The following is a 25,589-nucleotide window of genomic DNA, read 5'->3' as shown; positions in this document are numbered from 1 at the left end:
GACTTTTTTTTTGTTTCCTCGGATAGTTGAGAGGATTTTGGATTTTATATTATAAAATCGTCGGATCAGTTTTCGTAGAAAATATTGAATAAAATAAATATTAAGAAAATAAGCATTACGGTAAAGAGAGATGTACATATATTACATGATACATGATTTTCCGCAAGACTTGACGTCTAATACACTTCCAACATCGCCATCACATCTCTTTCATCGGATAAAATTATAGAGAAAACTATATAAATAAATAAAAGACAGAGCTCACTCAAATTACAATAAAATTGATCAAGATCATGAACATGATCTCATTAGCTCTTCTAAGTATTCAGCACCTAAATCCTCAAGAACTACAAGTGTTGTATTACTTTCTTGTTGCGTCGTATCAACACTCTGTTTTCTACTTCTTGAAGACAAAGAAGAAGAAGAAGAAGAAGAGGAGTTGGAGGAAGAAGAAGGAGAAGATGTCAACAACGAAGAAGAAGATTTCTTCTTTCCTCTAGGCCGGTTTCTCATGGAGTGTTTTCTCTTCAAGGTTATCACCGGAGACTCTCCATCGTTAAGATTCACATTCTCCATCTTCCGGAGAGACTCTTTAACGACGTCCACGGGGAAATTGAGTACTGCAAGGCTGCCTTTCAAAGCGAAAGCCGCCTGATCATAAGCGAGAGCCGCCTCCTCCGCGGTATCAAACGTCCCGAGCCATACTCTTATCCCTTTCCTCGTTGAGTCTCTTATCTCGGCCGCATACTTCCCCCACGGCCGTTTCCTCACTCCTCTGTATGACTTCTCCTCCTCCTCCTCCTCGGCTGTTATGGTCGCTCCTTCTTCTTCTTTGATGATTGATGATCCAAATGTGAGAAAGTCATCAGAGTAGTAAGTAGGGGTACTAGATAAAAGGAAGGATTGATCAAATGATTGATGTAAGAAACTCTCTTCCCACAAGAATGATTCTTGTGAGCTCCATGAGCTTGAAGAAGAGTTCTCCGGAGAAAACTCTCCACTTAAGAAGGAAGCTTGAGATTCCATTTTCAATCTTTTTTCTTAACGGTTTTCTTATTGTGACATATCTCTTCAGTGGCAATAAGTTTGGGAAATATATATAGCGAGAGACATGAACCGATTAGATATTTGAATTTAGGGGCTATTATTCAAAATATTAATATTTTAATATATATTTTATTTCAATTGGGTCCAATATGACAATTAGGCTGCCTCCGAATGCTCTATCACCATTTATCATAAAAATGCAAAATGGGGCCGGCAAAAAGATAATTGGTGCTGAATAATATAAAAGAACGAGAGAGAGGGCCGGGTAATACGAAATAGGATCTATCTAGATAATTGTTGTATATGAGAATGAGATACACAGAAGTGGGTGAAATGTTCCACGTGGGACAAGCCAAGTTTGAGGGTATGACGTACGGCGGCGTGTTTCCGACAAAATAGATGAGAGCAGCACAAGTAAATGACACGTTGGCCTTCATGTACAATACAAAGATACAAACAAACATGAACATCTCTCGGCCGGTCGTTACTAGAGTTGCTGTTTAAGATTATTTTTTTGAAACTCCTTAAAGTACCAAAAGAATGTAAAATCAACTTTATCATGTATTGAAGACTTCTTGCTGTTTAACTAAAATCTGCTGTATTAGAGATTTGAAGGTTTCGAAAATAATTGGTTAGAGGTTTTTTTTGTTTGTCACGTAGAATTTTTGTTTGTCAAAGTAAATTTGATTTGGTTAGAGGTTTTTTTTTTCTTCCCTGTTTTGATTGAACTTCAATCTACAAAAAGAAACTGTAAAAATAGATTGAACTGCATATTTATGAAGGTTGAATTTTTAATGAAAGAAACACTGCTACATTGTATCTTAAATGGTTAAATCGTTGATACAACATTGCATCACAAATTAACAACAATTGAAAAGGTTTTAAGATTCGAAAAATGCGGCTTAATCGTTTATATGGATGGCATTGCAGAGTAAAAATAGATGCTACCATCACAACTCTTTGAAAAAGTTTAAATTGTAAGTATGTTTTTTAACAGACAATAATGATTAGAAAATATGCGGCTAAATGGGTCAAACATGCGACTAAAAGCCAAGAACAACTAATGTTTTTTCAACGTCTTAACATGCATAGTTTTATTTATTTATATAATGCATTGTTATTATTTTGTTTTTCACACACGTTTCTAGTATCATTCACGGTGCACCATAAAACTGCTAGTACAACGTAACTTAAATAAAGCCTTGATGAATGATCTGTACATGACTGGATATGTAAGGAATAAATAATCATTGAGTTATACTGAAACTTTGATCACCATTTTTGTATATAGTACAATTATTCATTCTATGATGTAGAGCCTATAGTAATCAGAATCAAGCTAATGAGAGAACTAAAAAATGAAGAATAAAAAACAAAACAAAATGAAAAAATATTTTGGTAAAATGTTTTGTTGAATAGTATATAGTCATGTTAGCTACGGCTTAAAGATTGACTACGACATAACATAATAATATTAATCGCTTCACGAAATTGACTTGATGTTTTTTTGGCTTCATACACGATCAATAAGTTGAATTGGCTGAGGTTTTATCGCCGCCACCTCTATAATTGGAGCCTTAACTAGTTCTACAACATTTACGTATATAATCTACACAAGGCCAAAGCTTCTGTTTCACTATAATTGCTGGTAGAAAAGTATTTTCAACACTTGTTATGACTTGTCCCTTTATCTTTTGGTGTCCACACATATACGCGATCTCCATGCATTATCACCTACAAAATTAGTACTGCTTTAGTAATGTTAAAAAAATTTGTGACAAAATAAAATAGAAATACAAAATGTGTAATAAAATAGTCAAACTTAACGTGTACTACTACTAACAATCTTGCTTTTTGTTTTGTTTTTAACATTGTCATGACTAGTTCTAAATTGAAGCATTTAATATGCTATCCTCCCTAACACAAAAGTTATGGAACAAAAAAGAATCATGCCATGGCATTTAAGTTTTATTAAGACGCTTTGTGCATGTTTTTTTACGTTAGACATCTCATTTGTTTAAGAAAATATTACAAACGTTTGTCAATAAATGAGAAATTATGAAGCCTTTCAGTTGAAAAAAGAAAAGAAGATTACATTGAATTTGATTGCATGATAATTTACGAAGTAGAAACCTAGAAAGATGAGCATACCATCAGAAAGGATTGATTGGACCAAATGTGGGGTCGTCTTGGATGCAACTTGAAGGACCGATAAATTTACGGTAATAAGAAGGTTCGAATTCGAAGCCTACAAAAATCATTGGACCACTCGGCGACAATTCGCTTTGGATTCTTTGGAAGTTTTTAGCCTACGCTAGAGTGTTAATTATTAACTCGTGCTTGGTCCCTCCCTCCCTCCCTGCGAGTAATAGCTATTTGTTGATCTTCATTTCATCAACCAGATTATGTGTTAATGTGTATATAGAATGAAAAAAAACAATTACGGCCGTGATTTACAAGATTAAATTGAGGAAAAAAATCAAATATCTTGGATTGAAACTGAGAAGATGGTAGCTACTACAATAATTCTAGAAAACGTGGAAACATTTGCTGAATCTAAAATTATCTGAGAACGAATCATACAATTTCATACTAACGTACAATAAAATTCAATTACTTTTCCTTTTTGTTAAACATTCGTGGGAATAAATTAAGCCATGAAATAGTTTGCAGAGTAATAAATTGTTGGACGTACGGCAAGAAGGGAGAAAAATAATAGGGATATTCTAAGTTTTACTCCAAATAAACTAGATTGATATTGACTCAAATGTCCAAGTGCATACCCCTTCGTAGTTCATACAATGTCATATCATTATCACAAACAAAATTGCTATATTCTGTTGGAGCTATGCAGCCTACATGCTCTTAACTTTTGTTTTAAAATTATTTGTACATAACAATATTTTGGATGGTCGATATATATATATATATATATATATTTTTTGTAAAGATTTTTCATTGTTTTTGTTAGAAAAGTTTTTCTATATTGATACTACAAAAGAGAATAATAACAACATTAAGGCCAACGTATAATCACTTTCTTCGACAACCAAATAATTTTAACTGTCCTTTTTTTATATAATACACATGGGCTGGAAGCGTGGAGCAATCGAATTGACGAACAAAAAGAAAACTTTTTCTTGCCACATTGGAAACTTTTTTCGTGATCACGTAAAGAAAATCTTTCTTTTCATCCTCACATGTGACTTCGTCAACATGTATATATATTTAAACAATATAATAATTAGACCATGTAAGTAATTTCCCAAAAAAAGAATATATATATTATAATGGTTGTTAATACAACTAGGGTTTGAATTTAGTTTATTTACATGTAAACCATTTACCGTACGTAATTGGTCTCCTAGAGTTTTGGTCCATATCCGATGGGCGAGCATCAAATTTGCGGGAAGGCATATTCGAATTCAATCAATTCAGGATTAATAAGAAATTTAGGGGACTAAATATGTGATACTTATAAAAAGTAGTAAGGTTTAGAAAGATAATTATGAAAAGTTTAATAGGATCTACCAAACTAATAAAGTGATTATATCAAGATTTAGGTGGAAAAAAAAAACTAATTTAGTGGGATGATCCTATTAGTGGTGGACCATTGAAATATAACTGGCTAATATCGCGCAACTTGAAAATACAATAATAAACCTGTAGCACAAGAGAGACGGGTGCATGCACACTCTTCTCTTTTTATTTTGTAATCTTACTTTTTGTTCGAGCCTCCTCTCCTAGTCTGCTAGGGTCAAAGGTAAACCCAAATTTTTTTTTGGGGATATTAAATTCATGTGATGGTCAAAAACTTTTTTTTTCTCTTCGCGACCAAGAAAATCCAAGACATGCATGCTATTCAATAACCCTACACATCATCAATAATATAATTTCTGATTGCGAATTATTAAAACAAATCTAGTAGTTGGTATAGTATTCTATATATAATAATGGCTCAACTTGCTAAAGGGAAAGCGATTGAGGTTTTTTTCGTATAAATTTTTTTGCTTGTTTAATTTTCTTTTTTTTGGAATCTATTGATATTTTGTTGGCATCAAATGATTATTTTTTTTTACCGGATTTCTGTTAAAACATTCTATTTATGAGAAAAGGCTGATCTTTCCAAAACCAGCAACACTCTAAACTCAACTAACTAAAGAGAGCATGCATCTTTTTTTTTCTTCTGTTTGGTCAAAGAGAGCATGCATCTATGTTCCTAAATCTACACTTTCAAATTTGATTATTTTATATAACTAATGATTTGAAGAAAATTAGCTGTTGAAAAGGAAAAAGTTTTAGTTTATTTTGAGTAATCCACTTTTCCTGCTATATATAAAGAACGTATGGTATATAGTTTGAGTTTTAGAATAATGTATTTTAATTTATTTCCAGATAAAGTATGAATTAAACTGATGAAACTTGTGGACAGACTAATAAGTTTATTTTTGGACAAAATATAGAATCTTCTGAACATGGACTTCTATTTTATCCTTCATTTGAATGCAAGAAAGTGCATGCATCTTCAATTTCGACACGTGCTTATTAATATGGGCATGATTTAGTCGCCACACACGATAAAAACTGAAAGCTTGTTTCTTCTTTTTATTTGCCCCTTTCTATATGAGTGCAACGGATGCATTATTAATACATAACATAAATTATTGTATATATTATATATAGCCGCATACTGAAACATAGCTTTAACAGCCATATAGATATTATAATGTCTCCCTTCAACTGTATCCGTTGATCGTTCGTTAGACGCCAGTGACAATAATTTAGGGATGGTTCTGAAGGTGGTGCCTCCAAAATATTCCAGCTGCTTGTTATCTATCTGGTCGCACTTAAAGATAATACTTAACTAGTATACTTATGCTTCAAAATTAAGTAACCCTAGTTACTATATCGTAGGCTGGTGGTAAATCATTTTTTGCCTTTTAACAAAAAAAAAATTAAGTAACCCAGTAATTTAGAAAATTCAACAAGGTTTTCTAGTATAAAAGCCTGTAACCTGTTTATAGATATCTTCTGAAAATTTACGTTTCATTGTTTTAATGAGATACAAGAAATTAAAGCTAACGGGTTTATCTAAACACTACCAAAAGACTTAAGATTAATAATAGTATAGTAAAACTAATTTAGTATTATGAAAAATTGAACACATATGTTTTCCATCTAAATTCAATCTGAATTCATCAATAACGAAAGAATTAGATAGTGATTTGGCAAGTTTTCTGCCAAATCACTTATATAATAAGTTAAACCATTAATCTTATCAAATAATTAATTTAATCCGTTATTGTAAAATTATAAATTGATTTGTGGGTGATCTTGGAAACAAGTCGAAAGCGCAATAAAAGCTAAGCTTCCTTCATATATATTCCAAAGTTTCCGTGGGCCTGAATAAACAAAAGGGAAAATTTAGATTGGGCATGTATTGGGCCTATTTATTTTCCAACATTAACTTTATGGACTAATCTTTAAATGAGATGAAGTAGTGGTATCGATGGGCTTCTTATTATGTAAACTTCTAACTAGTAACCAATTTAAGTTTGGATTTGATAAATTCTTTTAAATAAAAACAATAAATAATTTAGTATTTTCACTTCTTTTTTTTTCTTGTTTTCTTATGTTATTCTCATGTTAATTATAAACACTATAAAAGTTTTAATATAATGTTGACAAAAGAAGAAGTTATATAATCTATAGCTTTCTTCCATATGACGAGACCTGAATCATAAATGTACTGGGGGCTTCGTCCACAAAAACATGCAGAAAAGGAGAAATTATAATTTTCAATAGTAAAAGCAATACAACTTTCGGTTTCCTTTTTCCCCTTCTCTCTTATTTCTGACGGTATACACTACACAAAAAAGAATTAAGAAATGAGTGATATACATCATTGGTAAAGGATAAAAGAAAAAAAAGAAAAAGGAAAAATGGGATGTGCTCAAGTCCAAAATGTCAAACAAAGAAGTGTGAAACTGAAAGCGAAAGGTGAGGCTTCTTTTCTTGTTACACTTGTTAATTAATAATTTCACAATCGCACCTCCTCTATCATTCACCTACTTCTCTCTCTTTTTTTTATAACAACTTCCCCAACATTTACGACTAACGGAATACATATATAGACTTGAAGCAAAAAAAGATCTTGTTATATTTTAGGGTTACACTTTACTGACTCACAACTTTGACCATTTATTTGTCATTAGATATGTCGTCAACCAGCCGAAGAGGAGCAACAACACCATGATTAGACAAATAAGTGTGAGAGAGGGGAAACACAAATGGAATTTTTGTTTGGAGAGTATATGATTTTTATCTTTGAAATGCCAATAATCATTATTTCCATAGATTTTGGTATGGACCACAATCCCATCACACATTCTCTTTTCTTTTTTTTTCTTTTTCTTTTTTTAATGTGCTTGGAGAACGAACCATACACATAAGTACATAACAGATCAGATCAACATATATAGAATAGACGCATTATATTAAAAAAAAATCATGTAATTAAGTACTTGCAAAGCAAAATTCTGGAAAACATTGTGTAATTATATAAGTATATGATTAAGACTAAAAAAAAAAAAAAGTAGAATAAAGTTACAAGGAACAAAAATTCACTTGGTGAATGATTTTGCTGGCCATTAGAGATGATATATTACTCGAATGTTTTTCCCCACATAATATTAATCCCATGCTTGTTTTTAATTGGGACACCCCCGACTACTACCCTAGGGTTTAACATACGCAGCTAGCCCAGCGCACGATAACTCTGACATATTTCGCCGGATGCTAACATGAGCCCTGTTGCTCTGACCATCAATTTCTTCTTCTTCTTCAACGCTCCCCTTTAAAAAAAAAGGAGGTGTCTTTTTTTAGCAACTCAACTCACTGCGTTTCTCTCTCTCTCTCTCTCTCTCTCACTCAGTTCTTCTTCCTACTCAGAAAGAGTTTATCTTTCACCGGTGGATTTCTCGACGAAGATTCCAACTTTATAGAGCTTTTTTTTTTATAGATGCAGATTCAGAGCGTATCATCATCATCTTTAGATAAAGGATCAATGTCTCATGACATAAGCTAGACTCTGGTTCTGTTTCATCTTCTTCTTCTTCTTCGATCTCAATTTCTTGTTGGAGCGAGCTAGGGTTGTTTTATGTTTGGGAGAGGAATGGGCACTAGGCAATATTCACTGGGAGAAGTAGGTCCACCAATAAACCCGAGAGCTGGTTTGCGAAGAGAACAAGCTGGAAGAGGTTCATACAGAGGTAGTTAGTAGATTCGTTGCTCATCTATAGGCAGCACCAACAAAAAAAAAAAAGAGGGCTTTTATTTTTTGTTTAGACACAGATTCTCTTGTCGGATTGATAAAGAATCAGGGTTTAGGACCCTTGACGATTTTGGTTTTAAGCGTTTTAAGAGGGGTGATTTTGAGTTTTAGTGGTCACGGGTGGTGGTTTAGATGGGTTCTACCTTACAACAGATACTGAGGAGCCTCTGCTCCAACTCGGATTGGAACTATGCCGTGTTCTGGAAACTCAACCATCGCTCTCCAATGTAAGTCCTCCAAAAGTTTTTTGCTTTACTGTTTATCCGTGGAGATATGTGATGTTTCTTGGTTCTGCTTGGTTTAAGATTGGTCTGGTTGCTTTTAGAGGAGTCAATATGTTTGTAAATTTGGTTGAATGTAGAGGAACTTTCGGAACCTTATAGTTACGGTAGCTTTCATTGTTTAGTTAGTTTACTTATCTGCGTACTCTCATGGAATTGTAAAGGCATACATGCACTAGACGGGGGGCTTTTTAAATATGTGCTTTTGCAAAATCAGTCTCTATCACAGTTATGGAGAACTTAGTACATCTGAGGATGAACATATAACTTTTATTTCTAGAAGACAAGTAGAAGTTTCTCACTTATGGACTATTAAAATATTTGCAGGGTGCTTACTTTGGACGATGTGTACTATGTTAATCATGAGCGCTGTTTGATGCCGGGGAACCTGCATGCAGGCCCCTACGCACATGACCCCCTTGGGTTAGCTGTAGCTAAGATGTCATATCATGTACACTCTCTTGGTGAAGGGTAAGGAAAATTTGCTTGCTGATGAACTGTGCTTGTTAATACTCTTGTTATCTTCATTTACTTTGAGATCTGTTGTTGATGTTGTACCACAGTCTGACATTAATGTAGTTACTTACTCTTTTAACAGGAACATCACATGTTAATTCGTTTTGATGATTGAGTTTTACTTAATGATGCTAACATCTTCATTCGTATCTCTCCATTGTTATAGGATTGTAGGACAAGTGGCAATCTCTGGACAACATCAATGGATCTTCTCTGAATATTTGGACGACACTCACTCGACACTTCAGGTTGGGAAATATGTACTTTGTGTTTGAGAATCTATTTTTGTGGCAACTTCTTGTCTAAAAGTAATGTTTTTTCTTTAGGTTCACAACGGTTGGGAGAGTCAAATTTCTGCTGGAATCAAGGTACTTATCAATTGCATATTGTTATCTATATCCTAAGATATTCTTGTTGTTGAATTTTTGTTGGTATTTCTAATTAGATTAGAGATTTCTAATTAGATTAATTATTTCTACGTTCATCTATTTGTTTTTGATCCGTTTGACAAGAAATTTTGTTTTCCTAAAAGTTTGCATTTCAAGTTTTTTTTTAATTCATTCTCTGCAGACTATTCTTATAGTAGCTGTTGGTTCTTGTGGAGTTGTGCAGCTTGGCTCTTTGTGTAATGTAAGTTAGATGTTTTAACCGTATACTGTGTTCAGAGTAGCTTATACAATAATAGTAGGCAGAAAGAAAGCTTTCCCACTGAAAAATACATACATTTGAACAGGTTGATGAAGACCCGGCTTTGGTGACTCATATCAGGCGTTTGTTTTTGGCTCTCAAGGATCCACTGGCAAACCATGCGTCAAATTTAATGCGATGTGACAATGATATTCCTTCGGATCTGGTAATGATCTCTCTCATGCAAATATAATTTCATGTTTGTCTGTAGTTCTAGTTATGTTCGTACAAAAATGGAAGAGAGGTTCTTTGGTTTTGTTTATCGCCTCTGACCCCAATTGTATTGCTGAGTATAACCATGATGCGTTGTATAATTTTGCTGCAGCCAAAAATATCTTCCAAATGCTTACATGAGGCAGTCCCTGATTTCTCAGGAGAATTTGACAAAGCTATGGATGTGGAAGGGTTAAATATTGTATCTCAAAACACAAGTAATCGAAGTGACGACCTCCCATACAATTTCACTCCATCATATTTTCAGATGGGGAGGACTGCTCAAGTAATTGGTGGGGTTGAAGCAGTCCAACCTTCCATGTTTGGAAGAAATGATTGTGTTACTAGTGGTTTTTTAGTTGACGCGGTTGATACTAAACACGTGAATCAAGTGGGTATACATGATATGGGTAAGGTAAATTATGATGAGGAAACTGGTGGATACCGATACTCAAGAGAATCAGGTCCTAATTTCCAACAGTACTCGAAGAATCATGTGCGTAATAGTGCAGGCTCATCTTCTTTTGCAATGGAGACTGATAGGCTAAAAGCAGGTCCATCATATCCACAACACGATTCAGTTACATATTCTTCTCATCAAAATGAGGTTTTCCAACCATCTGAGTGCCAAGGAAGTACATATGTAAAAGACACAGAATATAGGCAGGAGAAGACAATTGAGTCAAGTCAGTTGGATGCTTTAACTGCATCTTTGTCTTCTTTTTCTGGCAGTGAGCTGTTAGAGGCATTAGGGCCTGCTTTCAGTAAAACGAGCACTGGTTATGAGGAGCTAGCAAAGTTTGAATCTGCTGAAGCTATAAGACGAACAAATGATTTGAGCCATAGTCACCTGACATTCGACTCCAGCCCTGAGAATCTTCTAGATGCTGTGGTTACTAATATGAGTTATGGTGATGGTAATGTAAGTCGTGAAATATCATCAAGCAGGTCGATGCAGTCATTGCTTACAACTGCTGAAATGGCAGAGGCAGTACCTTTTGGTCATAAAAAGCATAGTATTGTTAGCCCAGTTGATAGTGTGACTAGCCAGCCGTCTCTAGCAGAGGGGCATATCCAACAGAATCCATCAAATATCTGTGGGGCATTTTCTTCCATTGGGTTTTCATCGACATGTCTCAGTTCCTCCAGCGACCAGTTTCCTACTTCCCTGGAAACTCCCAAGAAGAACAAAAAGAGAGCTAAACCTGGTGAAAGTTCTCGGCCTCGTCCAAGGGACAGGCAACTTATTCAGGATCGTATCAAAGAACTAAGGGAGCTTGTGCCTAATGGATCTAAGGTGATTTTTTTCTATTCAAAGCAATGTGATTGACGGCACTCATGCAGTTGGTGTCATAAATTGTATATTTTGTTCTGCTATTTCCTAACAATGTTGTTATATTTTACAGTGCAGTATTGATTCTTTGCTAGAGTACACGATCAAGCACATGCTCTTTCTGCAGAATGTCTCTAAGCATGCTGACAAGCTCAGTAAAAGTGCAAGTTCAAAGGTAAGAAAACTCAGGTGTCTTGACAATTTCTCGTCTTCCCAAGAAAAGTTGCTTTATATTCTCCATGGTTTGTGAAGGGACATATCCGGTTATTCATGATTAATTATCGAATTTGGTTGTGAAGTTTTCTGAAAAGTTTATAAATTTGAAGTTGCAGAAGCAATACAAGGATACCAGCACCCTAGGATCATCTAGCACTGAACAAGGTTCGAGCTGGGCAGTAGAGATTGGGGGCCATCTTCAAGTGTGCTCAATCATGGTGGAGAATCTGGACAAAGAAGGAGTAATGCTTATCGAGGTGTGCCTTTTTTTGTCATGACCTTTTTCATGTTTTTGAAGCACTTCGGCAGAACCACAGGCAAACTCTGCATTTATGATCCTGAATTTTGCGTGTGTATGCAATTCATTGCTTGAGTGTGTTTTGGATGTTGAATAGATGTTATGCGAAGAATGTAGCCACTTTCTGGAGATAGCAAACCTGATAAGGAGCTTGGAACTCATCATCCTCAGAGGCATCACAGAGAAACAAGGCGAGAAAACATGGATATGTTTTGTAGTGGAGGTACGTATTTGGGAATAGGTTAGAACTGTTCTCTACTATAATAAGGTCACACACCTCATGAATTAGAGGCCAACACTTGGAGAATCTGAATACTCATCCATTGGATTATTTTGAACACGGAACCAAACAACTTTATTTTTGTTTGAAATCCCGATAGAAAACAAACAAAATATGCTCTTGAAGTTTTTCTTGATCACGGTATTGCTACATCACATCTAATAACTGGATACTCTTAATGAATTGGCAGGGCCAAAACAACAAAGTAATGCATAGGATGGACATCTTGTGGTCTCTTGTGCAGATATTTCAACCCAAGGCCACAATTAACAGGTAGCAACAGCGAACTCGTTGCAATCATACGGACTCGGCTTCATGTATCAACAACTATAAGGGTTGACTAGCATAATGAAACAGAGACAAGAAAAAAAGCTTGTGAATGTATAGTGCAGTGTGTGTGTGTCACTTTTTTTGGGCTTGTTCTAGTATTGCAGTATTTGACTGCACAATTTGTATCTTGTGAGATAAAACTGCAACCCTCTGTTTCTCTGAGAGAGTTTGTTTGTGATACCTTTTAAATAAGATTTCAAAGTTTGCATCTTTATCGTCAATCTCAAATTCTTACATGAACGCTTCGGCTAATGTGCGTAGTCTTCGGGCTCACTCTCACCATCTTCTTCTCCTCCGAGGTTGCTCAACTTCCCTCTTCCAAAATCTTCCAATTTTACAACTAATCAAGCAATGCTCGACCCCCAAGCTTCTGGAGTCTGCTTTAGCCGCCATGATCAAGATGAGCCAAAACGAAGACTGTCACTTAATGAACCAATTCATCACCGCTTGCACTTCCTTTAACCGTCTTGATCTTGCAGTTTCCTCCATGATCCAGATGCAGGCACCTAATGTTTTCGTCTACAACGCGTTGATTAAAGGCTTCGTTACTTGTTCCCACCCGATTCGATCTCTGGAATTCTATGTTCGTATGCTCAGAGACTCTGTTTCTCCATCTAGCTACACTTACTCTTCACTGGTAAAGGCTTCTGCTTTCGCTTCTGGGTTTGGGGAATCACTTCAGGCGCACATCTGGAAATTTGGGTTTGGGTTCCATGTTCAAATTCAGACGACTCTTATCGGTTTTTATTCAGCCTCTGGAAGAATCAGGGAAGCCAGGAAAGTGTTTGATGAAATGCCTGAAAGAGATGATATTACTTGGACTACGATGGTTTCAGCTTATCGCCAGGTCTTGGATATGGAATCTGCGAGTTCTTTAGCTAACCTAATGCCGACGAAGAATGTGGCTACGTGGAACTGTTTGATTGATGGATATACGAAATTAGGCAATCTGGTGCTAGCAGAGTCATTGTTTAATCAGATGCCTGTGAAGGATATAATCTCATGGACCACTATGATCAACGGTTTCTCGCACAACAAGAGATATGGTGAAGCAGTTGCAGTGTTCTACAGAATGACGGAGGAAGGGATTATTCCTGATGAGGTCACTATGTCAACTGTTATTTCAGCTTGTGCCCATCTCGGTGTGCTAGAAATAGGTAAGGAGGTTCATATGTACACGGCGCAGAAAAGGTTTGTTCTTGATGTTTACATTGGTTCTGCGCTAGTGGATATGTATTCTAAATGCGGTAGCCTAGAGCGGGCACTTGTGATATTCTTCAATTTGCCAAAAAAGAATCTCTTTTGTTGGAACTCGATCATTGAAGGGCTGGCGGCTCATGGTTGTGCACCAGAAGCACTGAAAATGTTTGCCAAGATGAAGTCGGAGTCAGTCAAACCTAACAGTGTCACTTTCGTGAGTGTTCTAACTGCGTGTACTCACGCAGGTCTTGTAGAGGAAGGTCGGAGAATATATCATAGCATGATTGATGACTATTCCATTGTCTCTAATGTTGAACATTATGGATGTATGGTTCATCTGTTCAGCAAAGCTGGGTTGATCTATGAGGCTCTTGAATTGATTGGAGATATGGAGTTTAAACCAAATGCGGTTATCTGGGGGGCCTTGCTTGATGGGTGCAGGATTCACAAGAATCTAGAGATAGCTGAGATTGCGTTTAACAAACTGATGGTTTTGGAGCCAACGAATAGTGGGTATTATTTCCTTTTAGTTAGCATGTATGCAGAAGAAAACAGGTGGAGAGATGTTGCAGAGGTTAGAGGAAGGATGAAAGAGTTGGGTATAGAAAAGATATGTCCTGGAACAAGTTCGATCCGGATAGATAAACGAGATCATATGTTTGCTGCAGCTGATAAGTCTCACTCAGCTTCAGATGAAGTTTTCTTGTTGCTTGATGAGATATATGAGCAGACGGGATTAGCTGGATATGTTCAGGAAACTGAGAATGTATATTAAAGTGACTAAAAGCTAAACAAATCGTTGGACCATATAACCAGATAGAAACAATCACTTGGAGCCGCAGAGGCATTTCTTTGCTCATAGTGAGATTTGGCAATCATACCTGTGACCGATCGTGGACTGGAGTATTAAGCCTTCGTATTCTCTCAGGTATGTGCAAACCAAAACTTTCTCAGATAACTGAAAGCTTTCTTTACATGAAAATAGGAAAGAGATAGATCAAACTGCATACTCGCAATAGTAGAATGTGTATCCTAGATTTCAATAAAAGTAAGGTTTAAAAGGCTGTGAGATCTTTGCCAGAAACAAATTGTGAATACCTTATTTATATATTGGCAATGCAAGAATAATCCAGTACAAAATATGTTGAAGCTAGAAAATGTAGAGAATGTCTACAATATCTCATGAGCAGACAGAGATCCAAAGTCACCTTTTCAAAACTACTGCCGTCTTTGCAGGTTCTCTAATGAAGCAGACTGCCACCATGAGGTTTTCAGGTTACGTCTTGGAGGTGGAATGCCAGTGAGATTCTTGGATCATGATGCTCTACCTCCAACGCCGAAACAGGGCCACTGCTAAAGAGCGGATTTTGTGGTCCTTGAGCTCACTACAATTTGGTTTGTTTCCTCAAGTTTCTTCGTCACAGTGAAATTCATGAATATAGGAAACAGATTGGTCGCAGAGCCTTGACGATCTCTGTTTGCAACGGTCTCCAATGCTGGAGAAGAACTGTGGCACTAGAACAGATCGTTCGGTTCTTATGCTTGGTAAGGTGCTCAAGCTGCTTCTTGATGTTGTTTACTTTACAAAGAAAGTCATGAGTTTCGTACTGTCCACCTGCCTTCTATATCGTATCAAACAACTTTACAAACTCAGTTTCTTGGTTTTTGAGCTTGTGAGCAAACCGCGTGTTCCTTCCTACCTTTTTCTCTGTTTCTGGTGTCCCACTGACCACTGTAGTCCGTTTATGATTCCTAAACTAGAGCAAGAAACGAAGTAGCCATTATTTTTATTTTTTTCGTGCATATACCAAAGCTCGAGCAAGAAATAAGAAAGATCGTCAAAATACATAATTTGGAAGTATCGATTCTCCCAACATACCAAATAATAAACCACATTCCTGATCGCTAGCTTAATCACATGTTTTTTGGATGCGTAAAAAAACAGCTAGGAATTAACTTTGGATAAGCGAAGATCCTTGTGAGTGATAGAGAGAACCTCTTCAATTGTGCTAAGAATATCACATATCTTATGACAGCAACTTAGACTCGGAGCAACCACCTCGTACAATGTCAATCTCTCCTCAACAGTCTTTATCTTAATCTTCATGGGTTTTCTTTTACGGTTGACTGCATGAAGCTTGAATTGGGAAAGTTTCCCAACTCCCACAGTAATTCCCAACATATGTCTGCCCTGGTGCTTCATACTTCACAGGTTCTTCATCAAAACCATGCTGCAGTAATCAATAGCTAAATTTTCTAGCCGACTTCAGTTGCAGATAGTCCCATGGGTTTTCTATATCCTTTCATGCCCATTTTCCTTCTCACACAATCCACCATCTCCCACATACCAGCATCAGCATATATGTTAGAAAGCAAGACGTAGACACTTGATTTATCGGGTTCCACAGTTAAAAGCTTTTCTGCGATTTCTTCTGCTAAGTCGACTTCTTTATGGATTCTACAAGCACTCAGAAGAGCTCCCCAAGCACTGGCCATTGGTTTCACAGGCATATTCTCAATAAATGACTTAGCTTCCCCAATTTCACCAGCTCGACCTAGCAAATCTACCATGCACGCATAATGTTCTTCCTCTGGCGCAATTCCATAGTCTCTTGTCATCGACTCAAACTGCTTCCATCCTTCTTTGACATTTCCCGAATGGCTACAGGCTGACAAAAGTGAAACAAATGTCACAGAATTGGGAACTAGGTTTTGTGACTTCATTTTATCAAAACAATCCAGAGCTTCCTCGAACAGACCATTTATCCCAAAAGCATTGATCATCGAGCTCCACGATATCACATTTCTCTCTGGCATCACATCAAAAACCTTCTGAGCCATTTGAATATTCCCGCATCTAGCATACATATCAACGAAAGATGTAACATTCACAGCATCCATTTCAATCTCATTCCTTATCATGTAGCCATGAACACTCTTCCCCTGCTTTGGAGATCCCAAGCTCGAGCAAGAAACAAGAAGTGCCGCCAAAGTACATTGGTTTGGAAGTATCAATTCTCTAAGCATCTTCCTAAACAGATCAAATGCTTCAACAGCTCTCTCACACTTTGCAAACCCAGATATCAGCGTAGTCCACATCACCACATTCCTATCAACACTCCTTTCAAATAGATTACGAGCATCATCCAACAGTCTACATTTCACATACATATCTACAGTGGAGGCTTGTAAATAATCACTCTCATCTAGAAAGTTCCTTCTAATGGATAATCCATGCACTGATTTGCCTTCTTTACCAGCAAAAACATTCCCACAAGCTTTTACCAAACATATCAATGCAAGCGCATGGAGCGTTATACCTTTGTCTCTCATGAGATAAAACAAACGAAACACTTCTGAGTCTTTAGAGTATTTCAGATATCCTTTCATCAGAACTCCCCAAAGAACTGAGTTTCTCACAGTAATTTCGTCGAACACCTTGTGCGCACTTTCCATATTACCGAATTGAGCATACATCTCAACCAAGGACGGAGCAACGTAATCATCCTTATCCAACCCGTTCTTCATCGCCAAGCCATGAATCAACATCCCATTTTCTAAAACCCCTAAACCAACACAAGCTTTGATCGCGAACACCAAATTGAAACTATCAACGCCATCACAATGCCTCCGCATGCGATTGTAAAGAAGCAAGACGTCACTATAACAACAACTCTTGGATTTGGAGTAACCAGAGAGGATCGTGTTCCAGGAATACCGATTCCTTTTCCGACAAGGGATTCGATTGAAAGCAGCGGTGGCGAAATCGAGACGATTCGATTGGATATAAGCGTTAGTGACACTGGATCCCAGAACAACGTCATATTCGAAACCATGGATTATGACCTTGGCGTGAACCTGCTGGGTATGTTGTAGCGTTTTGGTTTGGGTCAGGATTGATAAAAGAGCTCTGCTTCTGTTCACCGGTAACATCGACGGCAATTTAGCTCCGCCGCGAGAAAAAGTCACATATGTTACCCGCGCCACATAAAAGTCAACGCCCTTAAATGAAAGCAAACTGCTGAAAAAAAAAAACAGAAACACAAATAAAAATTTGAAAGAGTTCGTAAATTTGGCTTTACATGGTAAAAAAACCACGTGTATATTTGTACTTAAAGTGAAACAATGAATACAATACAGCAGTTTTATACTGTACTACTTTATACGTAATTAATTTATAGGGTGATTCATACACATACATGCTCAAGTGCCAACCATATTAGTATATGTTTTCATTTATTATTTTTGGTCGAGACTTTTAAGAGTTAAGACTGAATCAAACTTGCCAATTGATTTTTTTTTGTTCTTCTTATTAAAATTATGGGATTCCCCTTTTTGAGAATTTGACAGTTTCCAAGTTCTTTTCTTAGTGGTTCCGGTTTTTTTTAAATGTTATCATGTCATCCTGACCTCTCATACTCGAATATAAATCGTCGTCATGAGTATTGAAGTATTCAAGTTTTTCTACCTAGCTAGCAAGCATTTGAATAAGTTATTTAAGCAGATCGAATCGACCACAGTTCTTCTATTAACCAGTTACTATCTTGACTCACCGAAAATTGCAATTAAATAATTTTACAAAAGTATACTTTTGCTCTAATAAAACTGGACCGGACTCTATTTTACTAACGTAAATAAGTATAGCAATTTGGTTTATCAGTTTTTTTTCCTGGGTTAATTACTTGTAGAGTTGTAGTGTATATACATTGCGGTCCAAGGCAAGAACCGTGTCTTTATTTGTTTGATCAATTCTTATAGGCAGCATGGATTCAAATGTTGAAAACCAAGTCTTTCCTAGTAAAAGTCAAGCCACAAGAATATCTAAGTAAGACCGAAATCACAGATAAGATACCAAGCTAACGAATCACCATAATCAGAAACTCTATATATATATGTCATTATCAAACTAAATGTGATACAAAGCAAACAACGAGTAAAAATACATACAAAAACTTTTACGTGCCAAACCAAAAAAAGATATATTTTCACTTTGAATACTCAAACAAGAGACAAAAATGATGATGAAGAAACAATTGATACTTGGAGTAATCTTGCTCGGGCTCTTAATGATTTTCTTGAACACCACACAAGTCGAAGCCGCTAGACCCGACGGTGAGATTCGATTCGTGTTTCAGTTGCTACAACGGGGTCAGGTTCCAGGGTCAGGTCCAAACGGTTGCACAAACATCCCAGGAGGTTCGGGCAGGTGCCGCCCGTGAGCCGTCACGTCATGAGTCTGGGTTTACATTTTTTTGTTTTTTTAAAGGTTATTATATATCATAGACACAAACTAGTTTGTGTATTGGTTCTATTTTGACGCACTTTTAACAGATACGAAAGCAAATGTATGTATTCATTAACTTGGTAAAATCTGCCAAAACTAGTTGATGAGATTAGCTATTCTTTAATTTGTATTATGAACTCTAAATATGTAACTTTAAAAATAAAATAAAATGTGTACCTTTTTGGTTAAGAAGTACTTATTATTCTTTAGTTTAAGAAATTTTTCTTATTATTTATTACTGTAATACTGTCAAGATTTAAAACTACAAAATAAGGTAGTAGTATAGTTGTAGACCCAATCGACGACCCTCTTTTGGAGGACTTTTTTCTTCATATGATTCGAGTTTTGTTTGGGATATGATGATTATACGCTTGTCTATATGGTATAGTCTGCCGCCTTTCTTGGACCTGAAATACTAGGGAAGGGACAAGACCCTAAACCTCCGAGCAAACAAGCAAACGGAAGAATATAATGGTACATATCGCATGCACTGAACGATAATTTTAAACAAATTGTTCTACTTAAAACTGTAGAATTTATATTTTTATGTACGAGCAGAACCGTTAGTTCAATTATGCACTTGATGTACTTTTAAAACGATATATTTTTGTGTGTGGTATATTTAATTTTTTACTAAAGCTAGCATGTTGCTGTGGTAATCTTAGAAAAGCACTAATTAAAACTTATAGTACACATATCAGTTTTTTTCTTTCATTTGTAGCTTCTGTCTGAAAAAATTTGGTAACCTTCTAATCATTACGAACAATATATATATATATATATATATATATATATATATATATTACTATTACTAAAAAAAAAGAACATATGTGTATTTACGTAACAAATACTATGGAGCAACCAAATTCATTCATTAAATTCAATTTAATTACACACCATCTAAAGCTAGAGATTATGTAGTTCACACAAACAGTTTCGAATTAAACCAAATTAAGTATGGTAATTGGCGAAAAAAACATATTCTTGGGCAATGCATGCACACCCTTTTTTGTGTTTTGCAATTTACATAATTACATAATTACATAATTTACATTATGGTGAAAAAACCATTAAAAACTCGTATGATTTTCGGCTCGAAATTTCTAGCCAAGAAAAATTTACATATAACTCAATTAAAAAGAATCAAAGAATCCCTGGTTGTATTTTCAAGAAGAAGAGAATCAAGTGACCGGTACTCAATTCAACCATGGCACCTACGTGTACCACGGGGAATGTTGGTGCAACCATTTCGACCTGACCCGCTTACTGGACCCCTTTGCAGCGATTGGAACACAAACCGGATCTCATCTACAGCTGTTGGGAACGGCCTCATGGCTTCAACTTGATTGACGTCCAAGAAAACAACGAAAAAGGTAACTAACATAACAACGATCATTAGTTGTTTCTTCATCTCCTTTCGTACTCTTAATTTTTCCGGAAAGGAAGACTTATTTTTGTGTGTGTGTGTGGACGTAAAGCTGTTGTAGGGCAGTNTTTTTTTTTTTTTTTTTTTTTTTCTTATGTTGCATGGGGTTTCATTTTAATTCGATAATGGCACATATATATAGAGTTATTGGTCAACACCTCATGGCTTGACTTTGGGATTTTCCTCACTAACTCAAATATAAATATATATTTTAGGTGGTCATTGCAGTTTGACTTTGACTTTAGTTCAAAATAAATGATTTTCAATATTTGATAAACATGAGACGTAGGATTTGATCAAACGAGTTACTCTAACACGGTTTCCAGTTTGCATTAGACAAAGGCCTCTTTGCTCGGAAACGAATGGCACGTGTCCCCATAATTCATCTAATTCGAATATACACAAAGCAAAACGAAATTGTAAAACCCGGTCTAAATGCTGGTCCGATCTTATGGAATTTTCTCAGTTAGATTTTTTGATATTTGTAGTTAGCTTCGTGATGAGTCAACATAAATCCGTCAGTCATCCATTACAATGTTGCAGTGGATGATAAGTACTTTAAAATGTTGTATATATCCGTGTCATTGTACAATAAATCAATAATGAGCCACAAACGACTAATCTCTCGCCGCTTTTAGTTAAAAATTTTATTATATTTTTTTGTAAAATTAAACACAATTGGAAATTTATAACAAATCTACTCGATCGGTATATGAAAAGAGATTCCCTTGTTTAATATAAACATTGAAACATTACTTAGCTTACAGGTTTTTTCCATTAAAAAATTGTTTATCTTCTCAGTTATAGCTAGTAATATAAAATTGGCTCTACATATTAACTTTAACTTATGAGTTATGCATGTGTGCGCGTATGTAGATGTACAAGGTCTGTTGGGTTGACTTGGGTGGATAATTTGTCGCACAAGAAATTTTGAAGGCTTGAGTGCTTGACTTTACTTGGGACTATTCATGACATGAAAACTGATCAAAACAAGTTACAACACGACTCGGTCGGCTCGCCTTATACCACTGAAAAATGCGGAGTATAAGCGTATAACCGCAACAAAATACCAGATTAGAATTCCGGTTTAAGCTTGGTCTATCTTTGACATCGTAGTCTCTGTTATACATACATACATCAGATAGTATAATTAAACAAGAAACAATAAAAATATTGTACTTTTTTGGGTTTTTTTTTTTGGTTTCATGTTGAGATGAATTTCAAGATGGCGTTAGAAGAACATATGGTTGGACTTTGGAGATGTACTGATGTACAAATAAAAACTGATTATACTAAATAATTAAATCATTGAAAAGTAAAAGTCACGTTTGGAGTCAAACGCATGGAATAGACGACGAAAAACAATATACAAGATTAAGGTTTTGAATGGTTGTACCGTATGGTGTAAACCGGACAATACATACCAATATTTTGGTATGCAAAATATTGGACTGTGGTATGGAGCAGATTAGTATGGAGTTTATATTAGTATGGAGCTTTTGAGGAGCAGAAGGGAAAATGCAGACCAATAGTGAATTTACAATGGTATGGAGTTGTACGCTCAAATGCATACTAGTATGGAGATTTTTAGTATGCAACAATGCATACTGGTATGCAATGGTGAATGGTAAATTAAATGCAGACTAATCCAATTTTAGTCTGCTCTGGAGCATACTGTACAACCATTCAAAGACTAAGGCTTTGAATGGTTGCATAGTATGCTGCAGACCGGACTAAAATTGGACTAGTCTGCACTTAATTTACCATTCACCATTGCGTACCAGTATGCAACAATGCATACTAAAAATCTCCATATTAGTACGCATTTCAACATACAACTCCATACTATTGTAAATTCACTGTTGGTCTGCATTTTTCAATCCACTCCTCAAAAGCTCCATACCATTATAAACTCCATACTAGTTTGCTCCGTACTAAAATCTAATATATTGCATACCAAAATATTGGTATGCATAGTCCGATCTACACCATAGTGTACAACCATTCAAAGCGTAAGAAGTTTAACATAATCCGGCTAACAAAGCAAGTGCGTACGCGCCTGCCTTCACCTCATGTACGTGTACACCTCATTCTGTACTTCTGCGTGCCGCGTGCTTATACGTATATACCGAATGAGAAATTTCGAAAGAAAATATATTATGTGAATGTGTAAAATCACGAATCTAAAAAGTCAAACCTAGTACAGTTTATTGAATGTGCAAAGTCATAAACATTAAACCTATTATTTTTTACATATACGAATATTAACAGTGGTTTGGTTTGGTTTGATTTGGTTTGGTTTGGTTTGGTTTAGTAAAAGGGTGGCTTGGGTCGGTTTCTGTTGTCACTTTCGTGAGCTCTCTCTCTCTCTCTCTCTCTCTCTCTGTAGAAACTAGAATCGCGTGGAGTGTCACTCTTCTATAATCCATCGAGCGAAGAGAGATGCAAGCTATCGCTAAAGTTTCCTGTGCGGCCTCCTTCTTTCGATGTTCTAGGGTTTGTATTTCTTCAATTTTACTCATTCTTGTCTCCTTCTCCGGATTGATCACTCACAATTAGGGTTCACTCCTTCCCTCTGCATAATTAAGTAGAGACTACGCGTAACTGTTTTCTTCTTCAAAGTTTTGAAATTTCGATGCTTAAAAGCTTGGATTATACAAAAGTTTCTTAATTTCTTATGGATGATTTTTTTTTTTTTTTTACATAATTTTCCAGTCAATTAACTCTGTTTTTAGAAAAAAGACTGAGTTGAGAATTCTGTTTGTATACATCAATACATGACTTGTGTTGATTCAAGCACACTAGCTTATTGCTTAAACCTCAAAGATATTGGTTTCTGACTTTTCTTGTTTGAAAAATATTCAGTCTTGGCTGTGAATATTCTTGTATGTATATTTTTGAAGCCTTCTTGTCCATATCTTTGATTAGTCTCTTCTTTTTATCTGTTTTTATCTGAAGCTAACAACTCAGCCATGTCTAAGTCCATGCGTGAGACAGCTTCATCTCAGAAAGGGTTTCGTCTCTGGTGTGATGAAGCTGTTCTCTTCCCCTCTTAGGACTCTCCGTGGTGCTGGTAAATCCGTTCGCGTTTCAAGATTCTGCACTGTCTCCAATGTCTCTTCCTCATTGCAGATTGAACTGGTCTGTGTTGCTTTTTCACTTACCTTAAACTATATTAATCTATTTAAATTTTGCTTCTGTAATCCTTTTTTGTCTTGGCAAACCTCCTGAAATAATTGCTGAATCTTTCCAACAAACCAACTTGTAAACCAGTGATTTCTTAGCAGTACTTTCATTCGTTTCTTAAATAGCATGGCAACAAGTTTATTTGGCATGTCATTGCGCAGTCTTGAGGACAACAAAGCTAATTTTTCTTTGCAGGTGCCATGTCTTACAGACAACTACGCTTATATATTACATGACGAGGATACTGGTACAGTTGGCGTGGTTGACCCTTCTGAAGCTGTACCTGTTATGAATGCGCTGCAGAAGCATAGTCGAAATCTAACATATATTTTAAATACACATCACCATTATGATCACACTGGTGGGAATTTGGAACTAAAAGACAGGTATGGTGCAAAGGTAGGCGAATGTTACTTCACTCTCTCTCTGTCCATATTGTGGATAATATGTTATCTAGACTTTCGATGTAACAATTAATTCCACACTACGACGTTGCTTGTACTTAGGTGATTGGCTCAGCTGTAGATAGGGACCGGATTCCTGGAATTGATATAGCCTTAAAAGATGGTGACAAATGGATGTTTGCTGGCCATGAAGTACATGTTATGGAAACCCCTGGCCACACAACAGGTTGGTTACACGTCGTCTTAAATGCAAAGTTTACTCCTGTCGAAGTTTTAATTTATATACTTCTGATCAGATTAGTTCAAAATTTAGTTATCCAATCCATATTCTTATGCTATATGTCCTCCTTGTATGGCCTGTACAGTTTATTCGTCCGTAGCATTAGATAACAATTTGAGCTTCAAGAATTTGTATATTTTTATAGATTCACATAATTAAGTTTCTATTCTAAAAAGTTTTGGTTTTGTCATAATATTCTTTGAGGTTCTAAGAACTTTGTATTTCCCTTGGTCCTCTGATTAGAGCTTTGATGCTCTAAAAAGCGTTAGCATATCTGAATGTCTTAGACTCTTAGCCTTGTCCCCATTTTAATCTCGTCTTTTCTGTTTGTAGGCCATATTAGTTTCTACTTTCCAGGGGCGCGAGCAATTTTCACAGGGGACACCTTATTTAGCTTATCATGTGGTAAGCTCTTTGAAGGTACTCCAGAGCAGGTAAACATTGTTTATCTTAAATTTTCATGTGCAACTATTGTTGTCTCTACACTTAGCGTAAGTTCTTTAAATTGGTTTTCCACTGCAGATGCTAGCTTCTCTCCAGAGGATAATTGCTTTGCCGGACGACACAAGCGTATACTGTGGCCATGAATATACACTGGTTTGTGATCTTTATTGGGTGTTTCCATATAAAAATACCACAGACGTGTAAATCCCATCTGATCGAATGATGTATAATCTTGCAGAGTAATTCCAAGTTTGCATTGTCTATAGAACCAACTAACGAAGTACTCCAGTCTTATGCAGCCTACGTTGCAGAGCTCCGTGACAAGAAGTTACCAACGGTGATCTTTCTTTTTTTTCATTTTACTTCACTGGACTAGCTTCTCCTACATTAGATAATTTATCTCCAAAGTAATTGAAACTAGCACTTCTTCTCCGTTTTATTCTTGACTGATTTCGTGTCTGCAAAATCTCAGATTCCAACAACGATGAAGATGGAGAAAGCTTGTAACCCGTTTCTCCGTGCTTGGAACTCAGATATTCGTCGGGCTTTAAGTATTCCAGAGACAGCAGATGAAGCAGAAGCTCTGGGTATTATAAGAAGAGCAAAGGACAATTTCAAAGCTTAGCTAATGGTTCCTCTGTACAGATGATGATGAGATCCGGTTTAATATGTAATGTTGCTGAATAAGGTGTTTTTGAGTTTTTGACCATAAACTCCTAGTAGTGAATTCATTGTCATCATACTCAATTATATTTTCTTTTGTTGTAAAGTTTTAAAACTTCAATTTGTTTCTTTTCTTGCCTGAATTTCTTCTTTCGAACTAGTTTTGTT

At 36.1% G+C, this 25,589-nt stretch overlaps 7 protein-coding genes across 8 annotated transcripts; 4 read left to right on the top strand and 3 right to left on the bottom strand.

Moving 5' to 3' along the window:
- On the bottom strand, nt 99-1,094 carry LOC104739168 (ethylene-responsive transcription factor ERF094-like). Its single transcript, XM_010459435.2, has one exon. The coding sequence runs from the start codon at nt 1,024-1,026 to the stop codon at nt 292-294; it is 735 nt and encodes a 244-aa protein (XP_010457737.1). The 5' UTR covers nt 1,027-1,094; the 3' UTR covers nt 99-291.
- LOC104739166 (transcription factor EMB1444-like) lies at nt 7,789-12,746 on the top strand. Of its 2 annotated transcripts, none has more exons than XM_019236267.1 (11): nt 7,789-8,607; nt 8,989-9,132; nt 9,344-9,425; nt 9,504-9,545; nt 9,748-9,807; nt 9,911-10,030; nt 10,190-11,374; nt 11,484-11,585; nt 11,743-11,883; nt 12,022-12,147; nt 12,395-12,746. In XM_019236267.1, the coding sequence occupies exons 1-11, from the start codon at nt 8,513-8,515 to the stop codon at nt 12,479-12,481; spliced, it is 2,184 nt and encodes a 727-aa protein (XP_019091812.1). In that variant the 5' UTR covers nt 7,789-8,512; the 3' UTR covers nt 12,482-12,746. The 2 variants fall into 2 exon arrangements, with proteins under 2 accessions (XP_019091812.1, XP_019091811.1); XM_019236266.1 differs by having other exon boundaries at nt 7,790-8,607; nt 11,737-11,883.
- On the top strand, nt 12,744-15,156 carry LOC109125009 (pentatricopeptide repeat-containing protein At1g06145-like). Its single transcript, XM_019236268.1, has 2 exons — nt 12,744-14,662; nt 14,971-15,156. The coding sequence occupies exon 1, from the start codon at nt 12,770-12,772 to the stop codon at nt 14,507-14,509; it is 1,740 nt and encodes a 579-aa protein (XP_019091813.1). The 5' UTR covers nt 12,744-12,769; the 3' UTR covers nt 14,510-14,662; nt 14,971-15,156.
- Nucleotides 14,823-17,785, bottom strand: LOC104739167 (pentatricopeptide repeat-containing protein At1g06140, mitochondrial). Its single transcript, XM_010459432.2, has 2 exons — nt 15,614-17,785; nt 14,823-15,491 (listed from the first exon to the last, which is right to left on the bottom strand). The coding sequence occupies exon 1, from the start codon at nt 17,665-17,667 to the stop codon at nt 15,991-15,993; it is 1,677 nt and encodes a 558-aa protein (XP_010457734.1). The 5' UTR covers nt 17,668-17,785; the 3' UTR covers nt 14,823-15,491; nt 15,614-15,990.
- Nucleotides 18,687-19,046, top strand: LOC104739164. The gene has a single exon (XM_010459429.2). The coding sequence runs from the start codon at nt 18,750-18,752 to the stop codon at nt 18,951-18,953; it is 204 nt and encodes a 67-aa protein (XP_010457731.1). The 5' UTR covers nt 18,687-18,749; the 3' UTR covers nt 18,954-19,046.
- LOC104739162 lies at nt 19,983-20,525 on the bottom strand. The gene has a single exon (XM_010459428.1). The coding sequence runs from the start codon at nt 20,427-20,429 to the stop codon at nt 20,220-20,222; it is 210 nt and encodes a 69-aa protein (XP_010457730.1). The 5' UTR covers nt 20,430-20,525; the 3' UTR covers nt 19,983-20,219.
- On the top strand, nt 22,788-25,554 carry LOC104739160 (probable hydroxyacylglutathione hydrolase 2, chloroplastic). Its single transcript, XM_010459426.2, has 8 exons — nt 22,788-22,940; nt 23,403-23,585; nt 23,826-24,029; nt 24,137-24,260; nt 24,648-24,748; nt 24,837-24,911; nt 24,997-25,095; nt 25,231-25,554. Exons 1-8 carry the CDS (start codon nt 22,887-22,889, stop codon nt 25,381-25,383), a joined length of 993 nt encoding a protein of 330 aa, XP_010457728.1. The 5' UTR covers nt 22,788-22,886; the 3' UTR covers nt 25,384-25,554.

The sequence above is a fragment of the Camelina sativa genome, chromosome 14 (genome assembly GCF_000633955.1).
Source record: "Camelina sativa cultivar DH55 chromosome 14, Cs, whole genome shotgun sequence".
In the NCBI taxonomy this organism is placed as follows: Eukaryota; Viridiplantae; Streptophyta; class Magnoliopsida; order Brassicales; family Brassicaceae; genus Camelina; species Camelina sativa.
This window is presented reverse-complemented; position numbering and strand designations above follow the sequence as displayed.

Bases quoted from the DNA above. Each gene is read 5' to 3' on its own strand.
- LOC104739164 (XM_010459429.2), top strand. From the start codon at position 18,750: ATGATGATGAAGAAACAATTGATACTTGGAGTAATCTTGCTCGGGCTC.
- LOC104739167 (XM_010459432.2), bottom strand. From the start codon at position 17,667: ATGTTACCGGTGAACAGAAGCAGAGCTCTTTTATCAATCCTGACCCAA.
- LOC104739160 (XM_010459426.2), top strand. From the start codon at position 22,887: ATGCAAGCTATCGCTAAAGTTTCCTGTGCGGCCTCCTTCTTTCGATGT. The intron at 24,030-24,136 runs GTAGGCGAATGT...GCTTGTACTTAG, and splicing joins AAGACAGGTATGGTGCAAAG to GTGATTGGCTCAGCTGTAGA. The intron at 24,912-24,996 runs GTTTGTGATCTT...ATAATCTTGCAG, and splicing joins GTGGCCATGAATATACACTG to AGTAATTCCAAGTTTGCATT.
- LOC109125009 (XM_019236268.1), top strand. From the start codon at position 12,770: ATGAACGCTTCGGCTAATGTGCGTAGTCTTCGGGCTCACTCTCACCAT.
- LOC104739168 (XM_010459435.2), bottom strand. From the start codon at position 1,026: ATGGAATCTCAAGCTTCCTTCTTAAGTGGAGAGTTTTCTCCGGAGAAC.
- LOC104739166 (XM_019236266.1), top strand. From the start codon at position 8,513: ATGGGTTCTACCTTACAACAGATACTGAGGAGCCTCTGCTCCAACTCG. The intron at 11,375-11,483 runs GTGATTTTTTTC...TATATTTTACAG, and splicing joins TTGTGCCTAATGGATCTAAG to TGCAGTATTGATTCTTTGCT. The intron at 11,586-11,736 runs GTAAGAAAACTC...ATAAATTTGAAG, and splicing joins GTAAAAGTGCAAGTTCAAAG to TTGCAGAAGCAATACAAGGA.
- LOC104739162 (XM_010459428.1), bottom strand. From the start codon at position 20,429: ATGAAGAAACAACTAATGATCGTTGTTATGTTAGTTACCTTTTTCGTT.